Source organism: Vollenhovia emeryi, unplaced genomic scaffold (genome assembly GCF_000949405.1).
Source record: "Vollenhovia emeryi isolate VEMERY1.0 unplaced genomic scaffold, V.emery_V1.0 DF939196.1, whole genome shotgun sequence".
Classification (NCBI taxonomy): Eukaryota; Metazoa; Arthropoda; class Insecta; order Hymenoptera; family Formicidae; genus Vollenhovia; species Vollenhovia emeryi.
In genome coordinates, this window is record NW_011967170.1 from 323018 (window position 1) to 349547 (window position 26530).

The 26530-nt window shown below is 36.5% G+C and overlaps 1 protein-coding gene across 2 annotated transcripts; it reads right to left on the bottom strand.

Annotated features, from left to right (window-relative positions):
- Positions 1-7980: 7980 nt before the first annotated feature.
- On the bottom strand, positions 7981-24776 carry LOC105562064 (tyrosine aminotransferase). Of its 2 annotated transcripts, XR_001008946.1 has the most exons (12): positions 24401-24776; positions 18900-19004; positions 18470-18537; positions 17299-17457; positions 14147-14338; positions 13437-13519; positions 12241-12292; positions 11360-11429; positions 9743-9871; positions 9578-9661; positions 9241-9339; positions 8582-8658 (listed from the first exon to the last, which is right to left on the bottom strand). XR_001008946.1 is itself a non-coding variant. In XM_012012571.1 (11 exons), exons 1-11 carry the CDS (start codon positions 24540-24542, stop codon positions 8500-8502), a joined length of 1290 nt encoding a protein of 429 aa, XP_011867961.1. In that variant the 5' UTR covers positions 24543-24775; the 3' UTR covers positions 7981-8499. The 2 variants fall into 2 exon arrangements, 1 of the variants encoding a protein (XP_011867961.1); XM_012012571.1 differs by lacking the exon at positions 12241-12292 and having other exon boundaries at positions 7981-8658; positions 24401-24775.
- Positions 24777-26530: the final 1754 nt, after the last annotated feature.

Below are 26530 nucleotides of genomic sequence, written 5' to 3' on the forward strand. Positions count from 1 at the left end.
CGTAACATTTTCTCGATTGAACAGAATTAATCGTTAATTTAATCAATACCAATAAGTCCGCGGAATAATACGCAAAACGTAGCAACAGTCACGGAACAAAGTAATGTACAATAAAATATTAAGTACGGAATTTTCCATTGCGTAGGCAGGCCAACGAATTCTCAACGTTTCTTTGTTGTTTTTCACTCGGCGCGGTATCGTACGACGATTGAGCGGGCCAACGAATTCTCAACGTTTTTTTGTTGTTTTTCACTCGGCGCGGTGACGTACGATGTTTTTGCGTGCCATCGTGTACCTGAAGGTCGCCGGTCTCACTCGCTCGCCGAACGTCGAGCCGGCAGGCAGTGGCGAGAGTCGCTCCGTGCGTGCTATTACTTTTGCGTTATCGATTTCCAAACGCGATCGCGATTAATGTGAGGATAAAAGACTATTGATTTGTACACGTTTATTATTAACAAGTAACGTTCATCGACTAAATATTATAACTTGTAACGAAAAATGATTTGCACGTTCAAGCGGCGGCTTTTATCAACGTAGACTTTCACGAGACTAACTCATTTAAGGTATGAATGTAAACCGTGGTAATTTGTCGCGATTACATCTCGTTTACGCATCGCGCTTTTAAATTATTTGTCGATTTCGTGTAGTTTTCCATTTTCGGGAAAAGAGAAAGAAATTTGTGCGGCTTTGGCGTTCGCGCTGTAATTTACTCTGTCGTTCTTCGCAACTCGAACAGGTAGGAAGTAGAGAAAGTCCCTTATCTCGCGTCATTACATTATGTAAATGTAATCGAAAATGATCTCGATTAACGATTGCAATTAATAACAACTATTTATCGTTGGAGATTTCGCTCACATAATTCACTTCGAGGATTAGATTGAAAGACAATAAAGATTGTAAAATATCAAAAGTGCAAGTTGTTGGTTCGAGTAATTTGTACGACAGAAAGTCACGCGATATTTGTTAATAATATTTCGTGCGTTTCGCGGTATCTCACATCGCGTACGGGAGTGCCCGAAATTTCGCGCGAACGATGATTTTCGCGAGTGAGTGTTGTGTAAAGTGCAACAAGGAAATCTGAGAGGAGGAGAGGAGGCTTGGGAGGCATCGGGCAACGACGGATCAATCGTAAGGTGAGTGTTTTACATTTTTACATTATTTGCTACTTGTGCAAAATAAAGCATCTGCTCTCAGTTTTTGTTTTATTTATTCGAATGATTTGAACGAGGATTCGAATAAGTTACAAAACGAAAGTATAACGTTTTGTAGTTTATATTTGAAAGGAAGAATTTTTTTTAGTATTCCATAATTATTTTAATAAATACCTATTTTGAAAAATATAAAATATAAAATATATTTGATACAATAATTTCGATTTTACATCATTATTCTATAATAATCATAAACATTTTTTTATTTTTACAGTTTTTAACGTACCTATATGGTTAACGATGTACAACTCGGCTATTGCGAATCGTATCAGTGAGTTATAAATTACCTTTTATTTTAAATTGACGTTGCGCATACAATACCTTCTTTGCATGTACAATGCTGAACTACAAACTGCGCGCGCGAAGCGCGCGTTTTATCGTTTCTAATATTATACAAAAAATCGCATTTTTTTTGTTTAATTCCAAGTGAATGTTATTAGCGTTAATTAATAGACATTTAAAATTAAATAGTTACAATCAAGTAGAGATTAAAATTAAAAATTCGAAATATTCTCACATTTCACCGCTATTGTCGCAATCTCTCTCTCTCTCTCTCTCTCTCTCTCTCTCTCTCTCTCTCTCTCTCTCTCTCTCTGTTTATCGTAATATAATCTTATATATATATACATATATATATAATTTTATTATATTCTTTCTTTGATGCAAACGTTTAATAGCATTAAACTATGAGTGTTCAGTGAACTATGTGGGTTATACAAAGCGCTTTCAAGCTCGGAGAGCTTTATACAAATCAGTATATAATGCTTTTCCCAACAACTTAAATGTGGTATTATTGATATGAATAAATTATAATTGTAATCAATAAAACATTTCATTGGGAGAACATTAGCTAAATTGTTGCCAATTGTTTGCGCAGCTTGTTATTAAAATAACAAGTGTTAATTATGAAACTCTAACGCACTGTTATAATTATGAATTTTAATTCTATTCTAAGTCTAAATCTATTATATTATAATAATAAAGCTTATATATACTTATGCAATATATTAAACTAAGAAGTTAAAAGTAAAAAATAAAAGACGAACGTGTTCAGTAAAATTACTTAGGGATTCTTTGAAAAATAATTAGATAGTAATAAGAGCCACAGTTTCTTAGGAAATAAATGATTGAAAATAAAATACATACGCTTAAAAAATTTTGAATTTAAGTATTAATAGATTGTAAAGATGTTTAATGAAAAACGTTAAAAAATTGTAAAAAAAGCCACGATATTTGATAGAAGTCTCTTAAGAACGGCGAGAAGTTTAGATTAATTTATTAAATACAATTTAGATTAATTTATTAAATACAATTCTATTTTTATTCCTTAAATAGTTTATCGTGAAGAAACAAACGTCTACTTGTAATTTGAAATTTACTTTCAGTTTGTATGATTTCTATTACTTGTCCACATACGAGTATATTCCGTACAGATCTTCAGTGCGAAGTATTTCAAAATCGCTACTATTATGTAATAGTTCTCTAATTTGTAAATCGGTACAAATCATTGTGTTACGAGCACGACTCCGGAAATGTATTGAACGCGCCTAGATCGTTCACGTCGCGACGATCAGATCCGTTAAAAATTTTCACGTTTCCTGTCGCTGAATTCATTCGACCTCGTGAAAGAAGAATCGCGCTATAACCGGCGAGATTTTAATGGAATGTCGATTATTTTTATTTACACAAAATCCAATACCAAAAAAAACCGGATATTACTACATACTTCCACATTATATTGAATTACACGTTTAGTCGGAACGGAAAGCGACTACGACTACGTTTATAAATCACACCACTTAGTTTATTTTCCTCCAATTTGCTCCAATTCCCTCGTGTTCGATCGTTTTGAGCGTTCGGATTTCACGGTATCGCGGTAAATCTTTTTGTAGGAGAATATAGCGTTCGAATTTCACTTCCAATTAAGTATCTCGATCGCGCGTTCCACGTATCGATAGCTCGGCTATAGTTTGATCGCATCTCTAATTGAATTACCTGAGATTTATGCAGATAGAGTTCACTTTATTTGCAAGACGGTCATTTCTGGCTTCGTGATCAGATATAAAAATAAGACACAGCGGGAGACAGCAATGAGAAACGACACGTAAAGAATAAAATGCTAATGCAATGACGTTACATTCAAGAATAAGAAAGTAATAAAATTATAACCAATTACGAGTCGTTAGCATCGACGTGCAAATTATAAAAGAAAATTCTCGGTAAGTCAATATATCTCTAAGGTAGTAAAATACGAAGCGTACAAGATTATTTTTGCATTTTCGATATACGCAAGTCCCGCGATAATAAAAACAATTCCTCGTCGCGAGAAACAACACACGGCTCGCGCATGGCGTTTTTCTAATTTCTGCACGCCACTGCATCTCTTCGCGGCAAGATTTACAGCGGCCGCAATTTTTTCTCCATCCGTAGATTTTCGCGGCGAAAAAAAGGAGCGGCCTTCCACCTGGAACCACCTGGAGAGCGCGGCTGTAAAAATTACGCCCCGACACACGCTACGGCGCGTGCATAAAATTACGCGTGTAACGTGACAGTCGCGGCAGATACGTACGCTGTGATTTTCGTAATGGCGCGAGCAAACCGAATTTGCACAGATGATAAATTCGTAACTCGAATTGACGTAGGTAAATCCAAATCTGATTTGCAACGGAAACGACATTACCCATGACATTATCGGAGTCGCGCAAAAATCAGTCGTGATAAAAGATAAATTGGCGATATTAATAAATGGCAGTGTTGATGCGATAATAATGACTGTTTTATTTCTTTATTTAAATTTTATTATTATTTTTTTAAATTATTTAAATTAATTAATTTTGTAAAAACTTATTTTAGCTTCAGAAAGTAGCGTGACGTGTATAACAATAATATGTTCGCTGTATAATTTTTAGAGCTCGACTTTCCATTCTACTTATAATTTTTGTCATGTTGAATTCTGATAACAAGATCGATAGTGAGCGCGGCGCCGCCCATTTCTGAATTGAGTCCTCCTCATAATTCTCCTTTCAAACGAAATTCGAGTATGGCATGTAGCCAACGTCCTAAGTTCGATCGTAAGAAGCAAGTTTTGTCAGAAGCAATTCAAACCATTTTTACACGAATAAAGTATGGCCAAACAATTCTCGCAGATAGTACAAAGGCCGTAATCCCTATTAGAAATCATTCAGGAATGTTCAGGTTTATTAAATCGCCGCTGCCCCCGCGCTCAATCCTATTTTCTAAATTAATTCGATGCAATTTTACTACTTTCAAGGTGTAAAAATTCAATGAAAGACAGTTGACGGATATGTTACACAAATAATTATTCTTGAAGAGCCGGTTGCTCCAACCTCTCGGTTTAACTAATAGCTGATTTGACAAATACACTGAGAAAAATGACGATTACGTTTTCCGATTAAATTATGGATACACTGTTGAAAAATTTGTGTTAAATTTAACAGATATTACACACGTTCCAAACGGTCCACACCAATTTTTGCGTTAATTTAATATAATATGGATGTGTTAAATAATCACACTAATACTCTGTTAATATTTTCACACAATATAAATGCAGATCTTAAAATGATTTGAAATAAATTTTGTGTAAAATTAACATATTTTCAATGACAAAGTGAATTCAAAAAATGTAACTTTTACATTTTACAGATGTAATAAGTTAAATGACGGTTCGATCACCATTTTATTCTGTAAATTTTGACAGATAAATTTTGTTACTAATAATATCGAACGTATGTATTGCGTCAGTTTAAAAATAAGTACACATTGTGTTGTTTTAACATTTATTTTCAGTTACTTTAATACTTTTACATTTGAGGTCAATTAACACAAGAGCAATATGTTAAATTAACACACGAATGTGTTAAACATTAAACACAAAAATTTTAACCGGCATTTTTTTAGCAAGAAGACACAAATTTTCCAACTGTGTACATCCGATGAAATTTGATCGAAAGACCGGTCACATTTTTCGTCGGTTAGACAATTTAATCGGTTATATCCGTTTGTTATTATGTAATTGGATTATCCGATTATACTAAATCATTTTTCTCAGTGTAGTTGAATCATATATGTCTTTATCTCTTTAAGAAACGGTAATTCTGTGATCAAATATGAATTCACATATTAAGATATTGAGCTACTTACATCTTGCTCGGGTCTACAAATTGGCGTTCTCGGTTCTTATTCGATATACGTCTTTGCTTTTCCTTCAAATTACGCAAAGACGGGTGAATAATTTAGCTAATAGTCATCTTACCAAGAGGGGCAACCGGCCTTAAAGCATTCAATGAACGAAACGAGTCGCGTAACATTCGCCGATGCTCGTTTGTCTCGATTAAATTTCAAGGAACGGAATACACATTTTTGCGACGTTAAATATTTCGAAATTATTTCATAGCGATCACGGGCCAACGTGCGGGCCTGTTTTTGCGTCTTTGACGCGCGCCGAGACTGCCGGCGCGTAAACAAGGTCAACCGCGTTATCATTCGCACGGGAACGCTCGAGCGGGCAGGTAGTGCCGCGAGTCTGCGTGCCGTAGTATCACTCGAATCGCGATCGTTCTTTCTGAACGATTAACAATTATTGGTTCGGTCTCTAAATCGCGATCGGCCATCCGTAAGCGTTTAGTATCTAAAGCGACGGCTATTGTCAAAGCGGTGCATTCCGCGCGGTTTATTCGTAGAGAAAGAAATCGAACGGACACTGGACGGGGACCTCGCGCTGCTATTTCGCGAGCATATACGGCCGGCATATCTTTAAAGGCTTCTTGGATTCGAGCGCGGTTATCCTCTATCGAACTTTTCAATGGAGGAGACGCAGGCGCGTCCGCTACTTTCCAGTTGAAAGCGCGAGGCTCAGTGTACGTATCAAGTTATTCAAGTGACAGCATGCCGTATTTATTAACTTGTGACGCAAGAAATTAGAATATTCAGCGCAATTTGGACATCTCGTACGACAAGACTGTCTCGCGCGTACGGCTTTTACGTTTATCTTCGCGCGGCAACCGGCGCGCTGTCTCGCGCACATGGCTGACGTGCCATCATTCACGCGGCGCGAGCCGTTTTGTTTGCTTCTATCGTTCCACGAAACGCTATCATTCTTACACTGTACAATTAGCGACCGATCCGTATAATTAATTAACTTCTATGATACGCCAATCGCGGCGCTTGTTACACCCATCGATCTATTGGAATCCTTTCACATTCGTGCGCTGTGCGTTGATTTACGAGGATCGAGTATCCGCGGGTATCGAGCTCCGAACCATTTTCTTTACACCATTTTTACTCGCGTTCGAGCTTCTCGCATTGACGATTAGTACGTGCAATCGTTACAGAGTGTTTTCGCGAAGTGTTGAGCGTGCGCGAGTGTATTGCGGAAGAGGAGCAGCGGAAAGACGAGACACGCGGAAAGGATCAAGGGAAGCATCGAACGACGACGGAACAATCATGGTGAGTGTCATGTATCATTTATTTGTGCGTGCGCCGAGTATTTGTTTAAAACATTAGCTACTTCGAACTATAATTTCGGCGCGTCACAAATCGCAGCTTGTCAAATTATTTATTTCAATTCGCGGCAATGGATCCGTAAAAATTATGTGTATCGAGCTGCGAACCATTTTCCTTACACCATTTTTACTCGCGTTCGAACTTCTCGCATTGACGATTAGTACCAACCGTATTAGACGCAACCGTCACGGAGTGTTTTCGCAAAGTGTGTGTAACAATAATCGAATGTGTATAAGATGTGTATTTAGATCTTAAGTGCGTATTAAGAGCATTAGAGAAAAGAGTATATGTACATATAAAATTTTATAGATCCATTGTCTAGAAATGGACAGGCGACAATAAACGGAAACGAAAAACAAGGTGAAGCTGCGTATTAAAGATAATCTAGCCTATTTCAATGACATTTGAAATATTTTATATTCAAAACAGCCGATACTCGAATAGCTACAGAATAGCTGAACAATTTAGTGTTTGCCAGTAAACAAGAAGCAAATAGCTCGGGTACGTAATCCGACGGTAAATTTTCGGTTTTGCGATAGTATTCGAAGCTTTAGCCTTTCGGAATAGGATTATGACACGTACATAGCGACTATTAATTACCGCGGCCGCGTGTATTTACAATTAAATGGAAGAATTAATGTGTTAAAGTAGAAATGTATCAAACCTTCATTATATAATCGGACATTTACAAGCGAGCGCGCTGGATAGAGATACGTAATTATACACTTAAGATGTAAACGTAGAAACAAGGATATACATATGCACAAAAACCAAAGCTAAAGATCTCTTTTTCAATCTCGGGGGATCCAGGGATCCGATCGTAGGAAGATGATCAACGGGCTCATCACCTGGTCGTATTCTAATTTCAGAGTTGGGAAAGTTACTTTACAAAAGTGTCTAATTACAGTTACAGTTTCTTTTTCGCCAAGAATGTAACTAGTTACAGTTACAAGTTACCACACGGAAAAAAACATTTAGCTGCTGTAGCTAAAACTTAGCAAAATAGGGACATTTTAGTTGTGATAGCTCAATATTTTGCTACGACAGCAAACCGTTTGCTGTCGCACCTAATGCAATAGGCACAGTAGCAAAATATTGAGCTATCACAACTAAAATATTAGCTGTCCCTATTTTGCTAAGTTTTAGCTACAGCAGCTACATTGTTTTTTCCGTGCAATTCTGTAAAGTAACGCGTTACAGTTACAGTTACTCAACAAGCAACGAATCGTTACTTTGCGGTTACTTTCTTGCAGTGAGAAAATAAAAATATTAAATCTGCATTTGAACTGTAAAGCGTCGGTAAAAGCGGTTATGCGCAAATGCACGGCCTAATGCAATTTGTGGGGGTGTAAAAAACATATAAAGTAGACTATTAATATAGCTATTAAATTAGCTGCTAGTTATTGAAAAAATGTAACTGAGTTAAGTTACAGTTATAGACGAAGAAAAAGTAACGAAGTTAAGTTGGAGTTACCAAACTTTAACTTCGTTACAAGTAACGAGTTACTTCCCAACCCTGTCTAATTTCTATCGGGTAAGACGACCGAATTCGGATCGGATACGAAATGCGAGTGAAAAATCTGAGCGGCTAATAAGCGACATTTTGAAGTAATTCACTTAAAATTGCGCTCTTTCATGTTCACAACTTTATGCTGTATTGCCGACATCATCAAGAGGCATCGGTGTGTCTTTATGTCGCTTATTAGCGACTCGTCAAATTGTCGATCCGCATTTGGTCACCTTACCCTGCGTTCGATCGTTATTAATATGGAATCTCGTTGACAAAACCACTCCTGCTCAAGATCTCTGCTGTTTTGTAATTATGTCTCTCGCAGAATTTTTGAATCCTTTGACAAGCTTCCTCAAGCATGTCGCCTGGCACAGTGATTACCAGCCTCATGTAAGAGCGATAGTCGAAGCACTGGGGAATCGAAATAGAAAAAGATTAGAACAATCACGTTATATTTCTGTATGCAACTATAGCAAATTTTCTAATTCTCACTTGTTGTATGCTTTAATACGCAGAAAAATCTTCTTCGAATAAATTATTAGAGAGCGAAAAATGAAAACACGAGTGATGCGATTGCAAAATTAGAGATGATAAATTACGTTTATCTGCGATATAAATCAGGTTATGATTTTTAAATCTGCAATTTGAAGAATGCAAAGAAGTAAAATAAAAATTGATTGGCTCATGAAATTTTATGAGTTCGAAAACATTACAATAAATTTTACAAGCACTTTAATGTAATTTGTTACGGAATCTATCAAATTTTGCATTATCACTTTTAATTAATAAAAAGGATTTATATCCTGCTATTTATCCAGCTTGACGCTTTTGATTTTGCGCAATATTTTTTAACGATGTACGCGCCAGCGTTGAAAGTCGGCGCGCCGTAAAATTCAATTTAAAAAGCTCGCGCATTTTTGCACGGATTTGAGAGTAATTAGAAGATTTTTAACGGTCAATGAATTGATAATCTAAAACGTCAGAAGCGCAAACCTGGCCGGGTAGGCAAAACACGGATTCTTCCATTAACAGCCGCTGCACGAATTCCAGATCGGAATTAAATTCCGGAAAGTACGGTAGATCGATGTAGACCTGGAAATCGATTCAATAATTTATAGCTCGTAAATTGCAGTTGGACCCACCTTACTGATGGTATTTGCATTAACGCATAAATAGCGGTCGTGCATCGACTAATTGTACGACCTATTTATCGGGTGCTCGATTAACATTTACGGCTTTAGCCCGCGAGCTACAGACTGTCAAACAATGCGCTGTGATTCTTGAAATTATGCAAGGGTGCGGCCGAGCTAATTACAATGGGAATCATTACCATCATGTACATCGCCCCATCCGGCATTATCGGCTTCAGTCCCGGAATTTTTATTATGCAGTTGTATGCCAACTTGGAATGTGACTGCAACATGACAAGTTTAATATAAATATTTTACGACAATTCGTATATTTAATATATTGTTTTTTTATCACGATAACTCACGTATAGAACACGGATAACATCGTCGAAAAACTTCTGCGGCGTTTTTCGTAGTATCATGGGCAAGGCACCTTGAATAATAGTATTGCTGCCAATTATTCGCTGGCTCAAGCATTGTAAACCTTTGCGAATCTAAGGGATAACAAAACTAAGCTTATTAAAGTGTTACGCTCGTACTTTACATTGCATTAATATCAAACGTGACGCAACACGCAGTACTACGTTTCTTTAAATTCACGTTAAATGATCGGTGAAATTGTGTTCACGAATGCAGAATTCTATTTCTTATTTTATTTACTCTACTTACTTTATGTTATATGAAAACTATTCACGTATATATTATATATAGAAACCAGATATATAAAATATATTCTTTCATACAACGTACTGAAGTAAAAATACGACACTTCGGTAAATTTATTTTACGTATAAATTTAACAGTCGAACCGAAATAAATTGTGTCACACGTATTGCTGGTGAGATAATAAAATTTGTTTTATTTATAAAAGTTTTAAAAGAAACTCTGAGAAAGGTTATATGTCAGGCTTTTTCGGGATCCGTAGACGTAAAAGTTCTCGAGAGCACATTCGGTGCTTGATCGGGTCGAGATCGGTATAAAATTACTTCCAAAAACTTGACAGTAGATACTAGATTTCGCGCAAACTTCCGAACACCGTGGAATATCGAAACGCGCTGCATATCGACAGAGTATTTACCAGCTTGTCCGATACTCGCCCGTGGGAGAACATCATCAAACGATCGCACAATCAACCTTTTCTTTCAAAGCGTGACACAAAAAAAACGTACGATGAAACATTCCATATGTAGATACGTAGACAAAAATAGAAAGAAACGAAATATGTAGATACGTAGACAAAAATAGAAAGAAACGAGATATTCTTATATCTTACTAAAAGAAGAAAAAGACAGAGAATTAATCGTTCAATTATAGGCTTGTTTTCTGTGGCTACGCTGGTGAACAAGTGCAATAAATTACAGTAAGTCAAGTATATTTTTTCTCATTCTAGCTTACTGCGCTAGTTCACCAGTGCGGCAATAGAAAACAAGCTTTTTGTTTCAGTTATAGTTATATTATAAAATTATAAAATGTCAATAAAAGTCTTCCATTCAGACCGTGTCGCGTAGGATGTAGTTTAATACGTCATAGAAAAAATTATGATAAAAGATTTTTCGTACTATTGTTTTCTTCTTTTTTTTTTGCGTGCTATCTAAGGCATGTATATGAAACTTGTCGATTGGATTTTCCTATCACAGAACTCTCATCTTGATTACTTGCCTGAGACCGCGACTTTGCAACTCTTGCAAAGTTATTAAAGAGCACAGAAATATATCCGACAGAGACGCGGCGATTTAAAGTTAGTTGGAGGCGACGCCGCGAATGCAAGACAAGGAATTAAGGGCACGGACGACCAAAGGGCCGATTGCCAAAGGGCCGAACTTTAATAGCGGAATAAAGTTTAATCAACGAAATTTAATCCAATCCGCAGTATGCGGCGCCGAACTCGTCGGGACATGCTCGGGCCTCGTTACGGAAACAATACCGTCGGAGAAGCAATTATTTTCAGGCTGTCACGTATTGTACCACGAGCGTTTACCCACCTCGGCTTCCAGCACGTTCTGACGATCGTGGATTATTATCCAACCCATACGCCAGCCTGGGACTAAAAATCTGCACAGAAAAGAAAGATTAAAATTGAATTATTATCGTCAGATGCCATTTTATACATCTTGAGAGTTTACTTTAACTTCTAAATTAAACAAAGAGACCATACACATTTCTCCCGGTACGAAAGCAATTATTTAATTGTATAATAATTGAAAAATAGCTATACGGCTAATATTAAAGGTATAAAATGAATTTTAACCTTCGATATTACGGAAAAAATTAGTCATATTTATTATTTTCTTAGGGTCGATTAGAAATTTTCGGCTCCTTAGTACGACTGTTTGATTGCGATGGAAAAATGAAATGGGCTTTTTATAAACGAGCTATGGGCGGGAGCTACCTTTATTGCGACATGCAATTCCATTATTTAGCCATGCGGTACGAATATCGTACAAAGCGTCTGGTGTACAGTGCTATTCATTAATGCCTGGACCTGCATTTTTATCATCACTTTTTCCATCTGTACAAATCACTGAGTTTCAGGCTGTGCGTACGCGCTACCACGGACTTCTACAGAAGTCCGTGTGCGCTGCAGCCTGAAACTCGTCGATGTACTAATAGATGAGAATGGAGATTATGAAAATGTGAATCCTAGTAAAACTGAGGCCCAGGCATTAATGAATGGCACTGTGCATCGCAATTTTAATAAGTGCAAGACACATATTTTTTATTTTCCGAGATAATTCCTTTATTTTTGATACTAAGAAGAGACTCAAAGAGGAGTAGATTAATGTATTATTCCTAACTGTATTAATACTGTTATGGATATGTACCAATGATGCATTAAGATAATATATTTGCATATTTATTTTGCCTGCATAGCATTTGCGCCTTCCTCTTGATTTCTCTTCTCAATTTGTGTATTCCTGTTAAATAAAAAAAGCACTAAATATAGCCGCATAAATTCGTTTTCGAACAATTTATTCGAAGCGAATTATAACACTTTATAACGAATATCACATACAAAAGCTCTCTGGGCAAGATTTAATTGCTTTTGGAAATTCTCATTTTAAGATAACAGCAATTTGCTACGCGATAATTATTAAATGATCGCGTTATAACGTATCTGCCGTTCACTTATTCATTGATTCACCTCTACCGTTCGTTCTACTTTTTTTTTTTATCTCATACTCTCGCGTGTATCGCGCGCATCATTGAATTTTACATGAGAAATGCGATTCGCCGTTGATACCGAAGTATCGCGGGCCGCGCGAAATCTGCGGCGTGTAAAATACACCATGCTGTGCAATGAAAGAACTTGACGGCAAACTGCAGGAACTCGTTTACAACTGCTATGACGAACGGCCGTAAATTAAGTTGCGCTTCGAATCTGATATCATTAGAATAATGGGGGCATAATCTCGCGAAACTTGGGAATACCCGTCCTCTTGGTTTTCATCGCGACGCTTTATTCACGCTCAATCAATCCCCCTCGTCCTATTTTCCAAAAAACCGAGCGAAAAATTTCACAGCGGAGCGCTTCCGTCCCAAGGATTCCTTCCGTCAACTTCACAATCGCTAGTTTCGTTCTGTGCTTTTCACGATGAAAGATAATAGAAGGTAACGTACTGAAAATAACTGAAAACCCGACGTAAGGCGAGCTGTCGGCGCCGCGCATATTCCGAATTATTTTAAAATGATTATCATCACATTAATAATGTCGGAAACAATTGCCGAGACTATTTCTCTGCTATTTTCCCCGAATACGTAAGCATTGTTTAAATTTCGCCATTTTTAACGTTTTTAGGAAAGTATTTTTTGGGGGTGAAACGTTAAAAGCGCGGAATTTCTTCATTTCACGCCGATCTTTGACTCTTGGCCTTGGAAAAAAACAAACCTTTTAGTAACGCGACATTTTCAAGGGGCAAATAAACCGTGAACCATCTTGTTTATATGAAAGTCGCATGTTACACGCGTGAAAAGTGTGGAATGTTACGGAAAATTTTGCGCCTGCGTGTTGCAGCGTCAAAATGCAGGAGTTTTATAATCATTTTACGTGTTCCGACGTACCTTTTAGTTAGTCCGCTGCACGATAAAATAGGAACTTCGGTCGATAGAGACGCTAACGAGTGGAAAGTCCGTCCTGGAAATACCTGAAAACAACGGTGAGGTGAAAAATGTATTTGCGCATAATAGGCACGTATGTTTCGCCTGCGTGCAAAGGCGTGCGACGCGAAATAATGCAAAACCGTGACGGTCAGACGTTGCTCCGTCTCGTCGAATTTTTCAAAATCGTTACTGTCCCTATATGCCAGTGGATGCAACGTTTTCGCGCTTAAAGCCATAAAAATGTACGCGTTGAATTCTTTTTCTTAGAAAAAACTAAATAATACAATTTTCTCTCATTGTGTAATTCTTACATGAAAGTAAAATCCTTTCGCGGATAACGTCAGTAGGCAAAACGACGCTGAAAACGCCAAATTAATGTAATTTAATTCCTTGCATTGCTTTTATTAAATGTTTAATCGCTGTTTAATTAAATATTTTCTCGTTAACAAATGAACTGAACATTCTTGTACGCGCGATAAACGAGAGAAATTTTATTCTTGACGCGATAACGAGGTGCAACGCGCCCCTTCCGGATTCGGGGCGCCGTGCATATCCGTTCTGAATTAATTTCGCACCCCCTCTCGAACAAAACGGCGCGGCGCATGCTTTATTTGTCCCGCAAATGAAACGATTTGTCACTTGGGCAGTAAACGTAATATTCGGGCACGTACCATGTGCTCGTAAATCTCATCGGCTATAATGGGTACGTAGTAACGAGCGGCAATGTCGAGAATGTCAAGTATATGGTCGCGACTGAACACGGAGCCGCACGGGTTCGACGGATTGTTTATAACAATCGCCGCCGTTGACTCGTCGATTTTCTCCTTCAGGTCGTCCAGATCGATCTCCCAGCCGAGCTCCGGCTAGAAACGATTAATATTAATAGGATGCATTCGCGACAAGCCCTCTCGAGTCTTCATCTTTCTCCCCGTCCCTCCTCTCTCCCTCTCTGCCGCATGATATTACGTACTAGGTGGCTCAAAAGCCAGGCGTTCTCTTACGTTTGTATGTTCTTCGACAATTCTGGGCGAGACTTTAACGTGGCAAAAATCTTTTCAACGCTTGTACCGCAATTTTTGTATTAATTTTGTAACGGTAGGTCTTGTAAAATCCGCGTAAATGCCCTTCTTAATGGAATTTTAATTTAGGGGGGATTATCTATGCAAATATTATATTTAATACGGAATTAAAACGTGACGAAAAACAAAATTTCGTCGAGGAAAGATTAATAAGTCTGCCCAAAATATTCGCGATTATAAAGTTGTAATGCGTGGACGTTCGCTTTACGAAATAATACATAAAATAATACAATGTTCTTAACATGTGCATACGTGACGGCGTCGTCAAATGAATACGTGTATTTGCATCTATTTTTCACCAAACGTGTTTGCACCTATTTCTCGCAAAAGTTTACAATTTTACTAATTTTCAATAGCTCTTTAAATTTAATTGCGTAACACTTTATATAATTATTGGTATATAATTGGCATACAGTAATTATTACCACAATTGTATGGTTTCCTAAATTATTTTCCAACTTGTAGATATAAACTTACTAAATAACGAAACTTATTTAATCTAATTAAAACTTTTTGTAGCAATTAGAAACATTATAACCGTTTAAATAATTTTCCATTTATACGTCAGCATTTTCTTCCAAAATTATATTTCGAGAATAAAGCAGTGCCAAATTATTTTTTATACATAATACATTGTTATTCGAAACTTTTAAATAAATGGCATAATGTAAAAATAATATTTTTAATGAAAAATAAAGAGAAAAATATTTTCACAAAGAACCATGAAAGCACGTAGCAACAAAAGCGGGACATTTACGTGGATTTTTGTAAATTTATTGTTCATGGGTAAACAGAATACATACATGGGTAACAGAATTTGCGATTGCATGACTGATGTATGAGCATACAAGCAATGCGCCAGGATTTACAAATTCCTTGCGCATTTCGCCTTATACAGAATTAAAGCTACGGCATTGTGGTTGTAATTACTTCTAGAACATAAAATAGTTCGCAACGACGTAGAGGGAAAGAAAGAGAGAGAGGGAGGAAAGTGAAACGTTAAAACTCGCCGCCAAGCGAAGCTGAAAAGAGAGGAAACTACCTCATTAGCACTTCGGTTTGAAGATCTCCGAGCGAAAGCACTGATTTATCGTGTAAATAGCGAAGAGCGATTTAAATATGATTTCGTGCCATTTAAAGTCATTATGCAATGACGGCACCAATTGGCTTAAAGTAAGCTACTGTAAATGCTTTGCAAATAAAAGCGCGATAAAATCTTTGCAACGTTTAACATTGACGTCATACAAGTAATTATAAGTTACGAAATTAGAGCTAATAATGAAAATTAATTATTTTTCGCAAGCTAAAAGTCTGCTTAATTTTTTTTAATTTATATAAAAATAACGTTTAAACTTCAAAAAGTGTCGAAACTGTAAATGTAAATTTATACATTATGTATGCCAAATATGCGCAATAAATATTTCTATGCTGTTGCACAATGCAAGAATTTAATGAAACTGTAGATGTTGGCAACAAAGTATTGTTTCGATTAATTCATTGATAATTTGTTGAAACTCGGTCGTTGTTTTTCAAATTTACTTATTGCATAGGAATTACAGAGTGCAAAAGGGTATTTACAAATTTATTTTGGCATCTATTGCTTTACATGTTTACATTAACGTAACAGAATCGAATAAAACCTTCTCCCTTAATTGCAAATGTTACTTTGAAAGGTTAATAATTGTATCTTCTGGCATGCATTTAAAAGAATATACGTAATTGCTCCGCTAAAAGATTTCGGTCTATCCTACCCTCGCGAACACACTAAATAAACGAGACATTATGCGCCCTCATTGTTTTTCGCAAATGAATGCATTTACGCCCTAGGTGGTTAATAAATTTAAAGATACCAACGAAATGGTATATTTTTGCATATAGAGCTGCTTACTAAGCCCGTCTGTACTGCTTGAAGTGCGTTTTGTAATAACGCGTAACTTAAGAAATATAGTAGACGCTGTTATGCACGTTTCTTATTAATGACACTGCAACACGGTAGCGCATACAGCACTACCGTCTCTTTTACAAGCGCGATTATTACAGAGTAGCCACTGTGCTGTGCGATATAGATCAATATTTTTCTCGTTATCACGCGAATATGAAGCTGATACCCGACCCTATTCGTTGACAAACGCGCGATGTTAAATAAATAAGTTAAAAAGTATTAATCGATTCAATATATTAAAAATTAATGCCAATTTGAGCACGCGCGTGGAAGAACATAATATGTTGAAAAAGAATTGGGACAATTGAAAATTTATTTTTACAAACGTCTCCGACTATTTGACTTCGACCCTCCGACTCTTTTCTCGAAATAATTATTTCATGTACGTTCGAAATATTCATAAGAAAACTCTGATCTCCGATTTGCATACTCTTTAAGTCATCGCGGAATAATTGCTAGAAGTTTAAGTTGCGTTTTGCACCTACATCCAGAAAAAAGATTTAGCTAGGTTAAACAAGTGAGATACGTTGAAATCATGTCTCTTTGAATCTACCAAATTTTTATTTGCTTGTGCTAAAACGTTTGCTAGATCTGAAGAAATAGATATGAATTCCCTTAGAAATTCCAGCCTCGAGCGAATAAAATTCTGGTTAAGGTAGAGAAGTCTTTTCTTTGAGATTAAAGAAAAGTTCAGTAAGGTTCAGAATCCAAACAAATTTGCTTGATCTCAAACAGACTTTTTTTCTGGGTGCAGCAGAACGTGCAGATCACTCTGATTTTCTTTTTCGAGAAGAATACTCACACGTAAATTATATGTTTTGACTTTAATACCAAGCCCCTCCGCCAGCGTTCGATATATAGAAAAACCGGGTCGTGGAATTAGGATGTTTTGGCCTTCTCGAGCTAAAGCCGTAATGCACAAGTCGAGTGCGCAAGAACATCCACTGCACAGGATTACGTCCTATGACAAATATAGAGACATGAGATGTTATTTCATTTCCCCGTGTCGTGCCTTTATTTTTGCCATATTAAATGCAGAACGGAAACGAAAAATAACGAAAATTTTAAGATAAAAAAATTTTTTTTCACGTTTCCATACTTTCGTATTTTTTTAACAGATTTACTTGACGCGATAAAAAAATTCCAACGTCCTGGTATTAAAATAAAAAGATACATCTATATGATAAAAGCCCTATAGCTTTTATTTTATTTAATAAAGGGTTGGAGCTATAAAAACTATTGCTATGAAAGCTACAGCTTTGCCTTTTTTATTAAACGAAATAAAAGTCGACAGATTACTCGAATATCGCAAGAATTTTACTACAGGTAAATAAAGTGAATGCGATGTTTACGTGCTAAGCGTAATGGCATTTCGGTACGAAAGAATATGATTAAAAATGTTTTAAGGAAAAGTAGGATATAATAATATTTTTCTACAGCGAACTTCAAATTTCGCCATTGTTATCCACGGCAAAGTTTTGCCATATAGTTTAATATCTGCTCGAATAATTTCATAAAGCATTTGTAAAACAATTGGAAACCAACTTGCTTCGTTCGTGAAAAAATATTATGTATTGATAGCGTTATATCAACGCATCTCTTTTCCCATTTGCAATTTTCGCGGCGTGAAAATTCGCGACACCAAGTTAATTAACTATCTTGAGGATTGTAAATACGTTTACTATTCGGAATATGCAATCGGCCACGTCGTCCCCTTATAAAACCCACGTCGCCTCCCTTTCTCACGGCTGGAAGAATTTACGGCTGTTATTAATATTAAAATAACTCGGGCAAAATTTGACTTGCCGCTATTCCGCTTGAATAAGTGATAACAAAATTGTTGTTGAATAAGTAAAGTATGGTTTAAACACGTGACGAGAAATCCCAACGTGTGCGTCAATGACTTAAAATTTGCTTGCGACACGTGTTGGCGGATACCAGCGACATTCGATACAAGCGCGTGTTAATCCTACCTTGGGATCGACTTTCACGAATTCGTTCGAGCTGTACTCGGCTACGGCTTCTCGCGCCTTCAGATAGCCTGCAAAACAAATTAAACGTCAGTCTCCGCGTTACCGGGCAAACATAATTGCATAAACTGTGCGATGAAAATGTCCGTTTATTAATAATTCGATAATTGTCATATAATAAGAAAGACATGCGTGTCGTACACATAAATTTAACGAGTGAACGCGATAGGTATTTATGGTATTGTTTCAATTATTTGTTCATACTCGCCTGGAAAATTGGTAATACGATAGGGCGCATCTGAACGAAACCCGTACGTCAACCATTAATTCGTCTCGCCATTTGTTTCATTATTTTCGTCGCGTTTTGAGATTTTCGGTAAACGAGATTTGGACGACGATTTTCCAGATATTTAAAGATCTTGTTACAAATTACCTGTGCTCGGTGCATATCCGTTGTATAATTGCGACGCGACGCTTTCTTGAACAGCCTCGATCACTTCCTTCGGTGGCTTTAAATTGCCGAAAGTTGTAGGGTCGCCTTAAAACAGAACGTACGGTAGAATTTCAAGGTTCCGGGGGTTGGAGAAAATCCCCGCGAGTATTTATTTGTTGATTATCGCGCAATTACGTAAACCGCGTAAATCCGATTCTCCGTCAAGCATACGCCACTATTATAATTTCGCGTAAACACCTAATTACACGTATGCCACGTCGTTATAATTGATTACTAGATTCAAACTAGGATAACCGTAGGAAAACGTTAGTTTGCAGACGCGTTGTCAAAGTGCAACGAAATATCCACCGTTCCGCTCGCATTCTGGATTGAAATTAATTAATTGTTTCCCGGAGGCTATCCCGCCGTAGTCAATCCTTGTTGCGAAATTTCTGTTACGCAGCTACGACGAAATAAAATCCAAGCCCCGCGAATGCCGCGAGATTTACGTAATTACAACTTTACCATTGTTAATCGGAAAGGATTGCGCTTCGACGGCGTTAATATTCAAGTTAATATTTTCCGATTATATTTCGCATTCCTATTGTAGCGAATGTCAATTAGCGCGCACGCGCACGCTGAATCCGTATCGAGTCGTCAGTGAATTATTAATTGCACGAGTTAATAACATATGTATAACAGAATCGTGTTTGGAATTTTTCAGTAATTTATTTTATTATTTTTTATTTATTTGCGTGGATACACTACATTGTACGACGAAATACACTGCAGATAGAGTATTTGTTCGACGGTTTTGCTTTTAGAGGAAAGCAATGAAGAAAAGGAAATGAGCTTTAATTAGATCTATTCGGTGAAACAGCTGCCTACATTTTAATCTTTCCGTTAATTTTATTAACGTTTTATCAACACATGTTACTACAACTTTTGTACGTTATTTTGTATCATTAACTCACATTGTACAAAAATTAATAGAAGTCTGCACGCGTTTCTTTTTACTGGATACACGCAAAGTGCACTTGCAATATCTTTTTCAGATAAAAGTACTTTTGAAATTTAATATGCATATTCCCCTTTCGGTAAAGAGAAAGACACATTTCTTGTTCTGCATTATCTTTTTCGCGCGATTAATAATTCAGCGATTCAAAGATTTTAGCGTATGTGCTACCAATTGATATTATGAAACTCGTAAACCAGTTTCAGAATATTTTTCGAACACAGTCAAATACCGAAACTTTATCGAAAACAACATTCGAGAGACGATGTACACAGCGTGTCCCAGAATTTGCACACGCGAAATGCAGAGTGCGATTCTATGCGGTAGAAGAAACAATTTTTTCCTGTAGCAGAATTGCATTCGAGTAGTTTTTAAACGAGAGCGGTTTAAAACTGACGAATGAACGCTCTTTGTAAGTTACGCATGAATCAGAAGCGAATTCAGGAATGCTCTGTATGCGCTGCATGTAGCGCGCTATCTTTTGGGTTTTTTTTTACAGAACAATTTCTGAACAAGAAATGAACTTTTACTTGCGGAAAAAGTCATCTTGAAATTTTCTGCCTTAAAAGAGACTGCAAAATTTCGAAATATTGCACCGACATTCTGTCATTATTATTGCACTTCTTATTTTAGCATTTATAAAAGTCACGAGTAGCACAGTAGAATGCCGTACGAAAATTCTCATGTCACTGCCATTCTATTTTCGACGCTGTAATCTTGCTCGAATTGCATATGTATAAAATAAAAAGAAGCTCTTGAAAATGTACACAGCCGCTGGCACATCCGATCGAGATTTGTATCGAAATATATTTAGATTAGCGTGCTCGTATGTCAGTTCTATTCTATTCCACTATAAAATTTGCTGAGGACGTTTTTCCAATACATTCTGACACATCCGCATTCTGCGCCACTTGTGTTCTGCAAATGTTAAGGGGACTCACACGTCACTGCCACCGCCTTTTAACTTTTCACCGCTTTTAAAACCCCACGCTGCATAGTTAAATTCGCGTGTCATGACAAAGGTTTGAGAAACTCGCTGAAGAATTAAGGAGGTTAAAAAGACCGGGGGGAATAAAATACACGATTAGTTCTCTCCGACAAACATTCTCGGTGCTTCACTTTTACGTGCTCGACTAGTTAGAATATCTTTTTCGTCTTTGTTAGTTTTAGATAAAACGATCTTTGGGAAGATACCGTTTAAAGAACGTATTTTTATTTATCTAACTTAACACGTAGCTCTCTCGATAGTTTATTAAATATTATATCATTAAATACCAATGCTTTTTCTAAAAAGCAAACCTAAAGTCAACATTTTCATTAATTTTTAACTAAAGCTAACATTTTTTTCTGAACTATTCTATCAGTTATTTCTCAACTATCAGTTATTTCTGCAGTATCTAATGAAGTCAGAAAAGATACAACCGGTCATATCAAAGACATGTTCTTAATACTCGCTGTTTAGAATCTTCTAACATAAGAAAACAGCATTTGAAATAGCACTATTTTTTCTCTTTAAAGTTATTAGACAGAAGAACTCAATCAGGTCAAATATATTGCAATTATTCTGCCGCTTTGGAAACTGTTATCCGATGAACCTTTGAAAAAAATTTTTCTTCTAGAAATACGGCAGAGAGAGAGAGAGGGGGGGGAGAGGGAGAGAGAGAGAGAGAGTTTGACAAACGAAATTGTCTAAACTGCACATCGCATGTTTGCGTATCAATATTTTCCAGAGCTCTGCGTATTAAGTTATTACTTCTGGAAGCGAAAGGGGCGGAGGAAAGCTCAGAAACGAAGTTAGTTCACATTTTTAATCGGATTATTAGAAAAGTAACAATGAAATACACGATAAGTATGAACGTGAAATACTAATACGAATGTAAAAATTTATATCCTACGTACGTGTTGTACATGTATCACAATAATTGTGTTAAAAGTTAGATAGTTTAGAATCGCGGTAAATAACATAACCGTTGAGACTATTGGAACGAGACACATGCAAGTGGTTGAGATAAGATAGGTGCAAGAGGTAAAGTGTCGTCATTATTTCCCGTAGAAAGTCCCGTCGTGACAACGTTGCGATACATTTCATTCCAAATAACTGTAAAAGAGACTACCGAAATTTGATGCAACGAATGGATCGTGGAATGACCGTAAAAATAAATTTGACCGACCCGAAGACGGCGCGCGTATAAACTTACATGGATATTCCACGCGTCTTTTTTTTTTTTAACACGCAAATAGGTCGCGGTTCGATATTTCCAACCCAATTCCTGCGGGACTCTAGAGTTGCTCAAAATGCGCTTTTTCATATTCCTGCATATTTCCCTGGCATGGGATATTTGACCTTCCATTTTTCACCAATCCGTCAAACTTTTTTTTCACATGAAGCGCCAGAGATCATGCATATTGAGGATCTAACCGTATTCGCGGAGAACAGCGAAAGTTTGCAATTTGTATGCATTTACCCGCGTTTACCGGCAAAGCCCGGTACGCAGAGCCTTTGTAGGTGGCTCTCTATTTGCGTGATGTTTTTCACAGAGCGCCGCAAGTAAAACGAATGCAATTAATAATGTTACTTTACAGCCTTATGAATTTAATCTTCTATATATTAAGTGCTGAATTTAATTAACGCTAAACCGTCCTCGTATACCAGCAACGCTAACAGTAAGACAAATAATAATTTCACTTGGACGTACGCGTCATATTTTTGTAGTAAAAAAAAACACACACGACGTATAATTTCCCCCTTTATTTCATAGGGAAATGATCGACCGCGTTAATCCCGCTATTCTTGTCCCGCGTAAAAAGAAAAAGAAAGAAATACCTGCTTGATTGCACCATCACGATATATCACCTCGTGCTATTCCGTCTTTCATTTCTTGTAACGTAAGAGAGTTGTTAGGAAAATGTTTAAAAATCACGCGATATATAGTCGAATTTGGTATATTAAAAGTATCTCGAGAATGCATGTGAAATTGTTTGAAATGTTTGCAATTTTATAATGTAAAAGCCCCGGAATCAAATATAACAATTTCTAAAAAAGTTGCTTTCACTTTGACATGCGAAAAATAACTGCATGTGTCATAACCGTATCTACCTCTTGTCATAATCATTATTTCATAGTTTTCTACGATAGAGAAATCCCTTCAATGGTCTTATCTCCCAAAAAACATTCCACGATAATGCAAGCTAAAATTAACAGGCGATAAGAGCCAGCACGGGTTATTGGGTGTGAAACGAGTATAAGTTTACAATAAAAAATATACATTTGAACTGTCAGACGTTTCGATCGACTAATGCGATTCTTTTCAATGACATTATAACAAAAATTAATCGAGGCGATAATACTTGAATGTAATTCCTCGCAAATATAAAGAATGCAGAGCATCTACAGTATCTGCAATATTTTGCACCGCGTAGAAAAATAACACATTGGTAAAAATGGTTCTACATCGAATTACAGCAAATCAACGATATTTTTCGTATTTTCGAATGTTTTCCCACAAACTTTCCCTCTCTCTGCTGCAGAGTTTCTAAAAAATTAAAATAGGCATCCTCTATTGGTTTCATGGTGAATTTATTGCCCTTGGATTGAAATCTGTTTAATGGAAAATTCATTGTTACATCGTGTAATTGTGTGAATGAAGATTAGTGGTTAAATTTTGATATTGAAAACCTGCTATCTCATATTAGAAGCCTTTTTCGTAATAGAGAACTTTCTTCTATGTCTTATCGTGCATACCACTGCTCATAATTCAACAATAATTTATGATCATAAGCATATATGATAAAAAATATGGTGTAATATGATCAAATAAGATTATATCCTCTCGTGCGTAGCATGTTACACATTTTTTACTTTACGTTACCTGGGCATTTTACTAGATTTATATAATTTAAAATGTTTTTATATAAGGCAAAAGTTTAAATTAAATGTAATTCAGTTTTTACAAACATTTTTAAAAATTCAATTTTTAATATTTCCTTTTGAAAATAATTTTTAAATTGTTTTGAAATCATATCGTTCTTCTTTTGCAAACACCATAAATGCGTTATTCATTAAATTTTGGAAATTTACAACACAATATAAAATGTATTATAATTAAATAGTTTTAGAGATCAAAAATTTTTTAAGTTTCCTCTTTTTCATGCTACGCTACATATCGTTTTGGCATAAAATAATGGCAATAAAATTTTGGTTAAGAAATCATTTCTTTGAAATTAAATGAAAGTCTAGCGAAATCAAAATTCAAAGAAAATTTGTTTGATGCAAATTGATCCCATTTGATGCAAAATCTGCACAATGTAATGCAATATTATTATAAAGAAAGTTTTATATCACTTCACCGCATGTACCTATGCTCTTTCGCACGCTTATCGTTGCGTGGTTTGAAGAAAAGAAAGGTTCTTCTCTCATAGAGAAGGGGCAAGTGTGTTCGGCGCCAGACTTACGATAAGACGATTCTTACACGTGGAATAAACTCACCGATGGACAACGCAATCATCGGCTTGTTAGGATTGGGTTCGACAACGATGTTCTCTACGATCGACCTTATGGGATTATGCGTGTTCCGGGCGATATTGGAGGCGCCAACGTTCCAACATTCACGAAAGCTGGGTACGGACATCTTGTCGCGCGCGAAGAAGCTTCTCGGGAGCTTGATCTGCCGATTTTGCCGGTAGACAATCAGCGGACACACGTGTGCTCCAAAGGGACACGTTTACGTCGCTTGGCTCGCGGGTGTACGTTATCGAAACGATCGAACGGTTCTCGTAAAACTGATGCACTATCGACACGATTGACGATTCTTGTACAGCTGGTTCTCCGTCACTGAGCCTCGATCGAGACAGCACGCTAATAATCAAAATGCTTGACGGAGGCTGGAGGACAAATGAACCGGTCGGATTGGTCCGTTCGGCACCACACCTTCTTTCATAATTAACTAAATGGATTCCCTACTTATACGTAGGGAACGAGCGCTTCGAGCAACTTCGACGTAGTTGTTATCTACACGTGGGAACAAACAGAGTGCCTCTCCGTTTCTCCCTTTCTTTTCCGCATCTCTCCGTCCCCATCGCGCCGTCGGGAGTTTAGAATGTAGAACCTTAACTCCACCGGCTCTATTTTGTTGCGTCCCTCTAATGTTTATGCAATTATACCCTGTAACTGTTTACTCCAAGTTACAGTCGTGGAGATTATTCGTGCGCTGTTTCGGTTCGACAACGGTGACATCGCGAACGTGCGTTCGCTCATTAATTGAGTTTAACGCGACGCTCCTCCTACTGTACGTTCAAATGTCAGGGATGAATAAGTAAATTAGATGCAAAAACGATCTGCTATATGCGAAAAATTAAGCAGAAATGACTGATCAGAGAAGCCTAGGCGTATAAAAGCGAGATACGTTATTTCTCGACGTATCATTCCCTTCACTTTTTACAAACGTATAAACTTATCGTTATATTTTCTGCCGATAGAAAAATTAATATTCTATATTCTAAATATATTCTTCGTTATGCATATTCTTAATATCGGAGTAAAGTTTGCTGTAGGATACCTTATTTGTAAATAATAAGTTCCTCCAGTTAAAAGCAAAAGTAGATACGTACTGCAACGTGGAACGACTCAAACAGTTGTTGAAGAATATTTTTCAGATGCCGCCAACGCTGTTCAAACTACATTGCAAATTTATGTCTATGCTTCTACAATGTGTCTGCACTAAATTGCACTGCGATCCACAATATCGCAGCGTTACTACAATGCAGCTGAACGCTCCTCCGCTGTACGGGAATATACGTGATGCAATATAATGATAATTATATGTGGGTGTATAAAATTTTTGCGAATTAATAAAATTAACTTAACAGGCGACTACCAAATGCCGCTGTTGGGGAATGTAAATTCAAATTAAATTGTAACGGCACAAATACACATGGATTAAATAAAGCTTCGATATTATATGAAAGCGCACACGGAACGTACGCTCTGATACCGGACAGCAATTTTGCATAAAGACGAACGATATTTCTTGTTATTACATATTGACGATATTATCGTGCATTTGGTGATAAATGTAGGGAGATAATTAATATGGAAGGAATTAATAAAACCGATTTTGATAAAAAGCACACTGACATTCATGATATTAATATAAATAACGTATAAATAATGTATAGGTTATAAGTAATATATATATCTAAATATAAATAAGGTATAAAAGTTTAACAATTGAAAAAGAATGTTTTTTATAATATCTCACTTTAAAAACTTCATCTAGAGGCTACCTATTAATGTAAAAGCTTCAGGGATCTTTGTCTTTTTTAATTTTAAGGACAAATGGCTTCGTAGAGTCCTTCGCAAATTGAGCCACTGTTAGATTAATTACGCGTGTTACATAAATCTTATTAAAATTTTATTAATTACAATACCATGCAATTAATGATACGATCTTTTAATTTTATTTATCTACATACATTTTATTCAACCGCTTCTACAGAAATATCCCTTTTTCAAGTTTCATCTAAAATATTTACTTGATAAAACATCTTTAAAAGAAATTCCCTTTTTGGAACGCGCATTATTGCATTAATTTTTTGTCGAATTTTTCTCTAATAGATT

What these genes read in the sequence shown, in the direction of transcription:
- LOC105562064 (XM_012012571.1), bottom strand. Translation starts at nt 24,542, where the DNA reads ATGTCCGTACCCAGCTTTCGTGAATGTTGGAACGTTGGCGCCTCCAAT. An exon ending in TGCAGCGGACTAACTAAAAG is followed by an intron (nt 11,430 to 13,436) that starts GTACGTCGGAAC and finishes TTTTCTGTGCAG; the next exon opens with ATTTTTAGTCCCAGGCTGGC. An exon ending in ATGTTATCCGTGTTCTATAC is followed by an intron (nt 9,662 to 9,742) that starts GTGAGTTATCGT and finishes GTCATGTTGCAG; the next exon opens with TCACATTCCAAGTTGGCATA.